This window comes from Carettochelys insculpta, chromosome 32, assembly GCF_033958435.1.
Source record: "Carettochelys insculpta isolate YL-2023 chromosome 32, ASM3395843v1, whole genome shotgun sequence".
NCBI lineage: Eukaryota > Metazoa > Chordata > Testudines > Carettochelyidae > Carettochelys > Carettochelys insculpta.
Window position 1 is genome coordinate 8,211,262 of NC_134168.1, and position 3,079 is coordinate 8,214,340.

Here is a 3,079-nt window from a genome sequence, read left to right on the forward strand (position 1 = left end):
ACCACAGTCAGTGCTGTGTTAACATCCAGCAAAGCTAAAGGCCTCAAGCCCAAACTCCAGTGGGTTAAAGCAAAAACTGTGCTGGGAAGATTCTGCCCACGGGAACGAGCAAGAGTCCGAGCTGATCAGTCACAGGGCCTAAAAGCGCCCAGAGCCAGGCACTGAGTGATACACATAAACACATCCTGCCTGGGACCCTGCACTCCCCATCCCCTCCCCGTAGATCACAGCTCAGCACCAGGTTCGGTCCCACCCACGCTCAGGACCAGGTCGTAATGGCAGCAGGATGGAGCGTGTTTTGCTGATACCACCATTATCCCCCAAGGTAACGGTTAGATCTAGTTACATTAAGGGGTGTCGCTGTGTTACAATGAAGGAGCTGTACCTGGATACGTGCCTTGTTTATACCTGTGTGTAACAGTGTGTGTAACAGAGGCTGTGTCGCGTGACCTAGGGGATGACGGACGGAGCCCCCTTGCTGTCAACTGAGTCGCGCCCATTGTCACGGCGTGTGCATGTACCAATGTAAACTGTTGAGTCATATTGGAGACTCATAAGGGTGTTGGAGACCAGACGTCAACGACAATAAACCTGGCTCCAGGGCCTTCGTACCTCGCTTGGTTTGTAGTTCTTGGGGGCTCTCGGAGGTCTGCAGTGTCGGCTAACTGCAGGGTCTGCGCTCTTACCCAAAGAGATCCCGTAGACCCAGCCAAAGTGACTAACATCAAAGGGAGCAGAATGGACGTCCGAGCACTGTTCCAGTGGAGATGCCCGACTACAACCCTGTCCTATCACACCCCCTGGGAACTGTTATCCAGCCACTTATCCAGCCAGCCTTGTAGTAGCAACATCTGAGTTGTATTGGCTTAATTTATTGATTAGAAGATCCTGCGAGGCCGTGTCAAATGCCTGACTGAAGTCTGGATATACCACATCCACCACCTCTCCCTTCTCCACGAGGCTTGTTACGTGTGGAAGAAATCTGTCAGATTGGTCTGGCATGATTAGTTCCATACAGGCCCCACACCTCTCCCTGTCAGCATCCCACAGAGCATCAGGAGCAAGCGGGGTGGTAAGGAAAACAGCTGCAGGTACTGTGACCTGGGAAGCACAAGGCAAGTGTAGGTGAACCTGGAAGGAAACATTTCCTCCTGGAACTTTTATTGTTCTTTGACATTCCAACTGGGAAGGTCACGAATCAGGGCAATACATGGACTAAACCTATTCCTCTGACGTTTTTTTTAAGTGAATTAAACCTGGGCAAACGGTTCTGCCTTTCCTATTTCCCCTCAAAATTTGGAAATTTAATTTTTAGGGGACCAATTTGCCAACAAGCATTTCTCTTTCCATTTTCCCGACAGGTTGAGAAGAGGAGAAAGTCTTTCAAATGAACAACAAAATCAAGAGTTGTGAGAAATCGAAGAAAACGTTTATGGATTTCCCTTCACCCTCCCTGCACCACCACCCCATTTTGACGAACTCAACTTTCCAATCTCTAATTTCTCCAGTGGCGAGGAACGCTGCTCTTCTGGACAGTTTTTCTGAAGGCTGTGTTCACCTCGTTGTTCCTCAGAGTATAAATTATGGGGTTCAGTGCTGGTGATACAATATTGCTCACAAGGGCAACTATTTGATCACTCTCTGAGTTGGAGCTGGACTGTACCCCAAGATAGGTGATAAGGGCCGTTCCATAGAACACAGTCACCACCGTGAGGTGGGAGGAGCAGGTGGAGAAGGCTTTACGCCTTCCCGCCGCTGACGGCAGCCTAAGGATGGTGGAGACAATGAGAACGTAGGATAGGACTATCAACAAGAAAGGGCCCAGGGTGAATAAAACTGTCACTGTGAGGCCTATAACCCTATTCTTCGATGTGTCGGCACATGCCATGTTCATCAGTGGTATGATGTCGCAGAAGAAGTGGTGGATGCGGTTGGAGCCGCAGAAGGGCAGGCTGAAGATCAAGGTGACTTCAGTTGCTTCCATGGAGATGCCGATGGCCCATGAAGCCCCCACAAGCAGAGCACACACCCGGCCAGTCATGATGGTTGTGTAGCGCAGGGGGTGACATATGGCCACGTAGCGGTCGTAGGCCATGGCCGCAAGGAGGCAGCATTGCGTGAGGCCCATGATGGCGAAAACATACAACTGGGCTGCACAGCCTTCAATGGAGATGGTCTTTTCCTCCACCAGGAGATGAACCAGTAGCTGAGGGACCACACTGCTGGTGAAGCAGATATCCAAGGTAGACAAGTTCACCAGGAAGAAATACATGGGGGTGTGGAGGGAGGAGTTCAGCTTTATCAGGAGGATAACGAGCAGGTTCCCCACCAGAGCAACCAGGTAGATAATCAGAAGTACCAAAAAAAGAGCGATTTGCATCTCATTAAGGTATGAGAACCCCACCAGGATGAACACGTGGGAGATGGTCTGGTTCCCTCCAAGGTCGCTGTCAGAAGAGGTCATCTGTAGGGGTTAGAAGGAGACTGGGTCTGAGGCAAATTAAACATGTGACTGTGAATTAAAACTTTCATATGGCTTTGCTTCCTGTTGGGACCCTTCCAACTAAACCCTGATGCAGTTTTATTTGTACATATCATCCCACTGACCTGGCCTCCGACCAACGCACAGATTCCCACTGCAGTCACATCTTACATGAGTCAAGACTGCTGTGGCCTCTAAGCACATTTGAAATCTTTCTAAGACTGAAAAGCCCTGTGGAAGTTGAAAGCAGTGGGTGGATTTTGGCCCTTTATGTCCTATAAAATATCATTCTTCCTTAAAACCTAGGAAACCATTCAGAGACAGAAAATTATATCAAACAACCACAGGAAAGCGTGGGGAAATGCCAGGCTCAGTGAACTCCACAGACCCATTTAAGTCAGGTGTGAATGATAAATATCCCGAGATGGTGAGAATTCCTGTGTCTCTCATAAGAGCTCCTTTGGGAACCTCCACTGACTTTCCCCAGCACGATCATGGTGGTAAATGCAGAGCTGGCTGGAAAATGGAAGTTCCATCTCTTGGGAAAGTCCAATATTTGTTTTCACCCAGAATCAACATGAAAAGGTGAAACAGGGA

General features: G+C 49.2%; 1 protein-coding gene across 1 annotated transcript; it reads right to left on the bottom strand.

Annotated features, from left to right (window-relative positions):
• Nucleotides 1-1,495: 1,495 nt before the first annotated feature.
• On the bottom strand, nucleotides 1,496-2,464 carry LOC142004903 (olfactory receptor 10A4-like). The gene has a single exon (XM_074982582.1). The coding sequence runs from the start codon at nucleotides 2,462-2,464 to the stop codon at nucleotides 1,496-1,498; it is 969 nt and encodes a 322-aa protein (XP_074838683.1).
• Nucleotides 2,465-3,079: the final 615 nt, after the last annotated feature.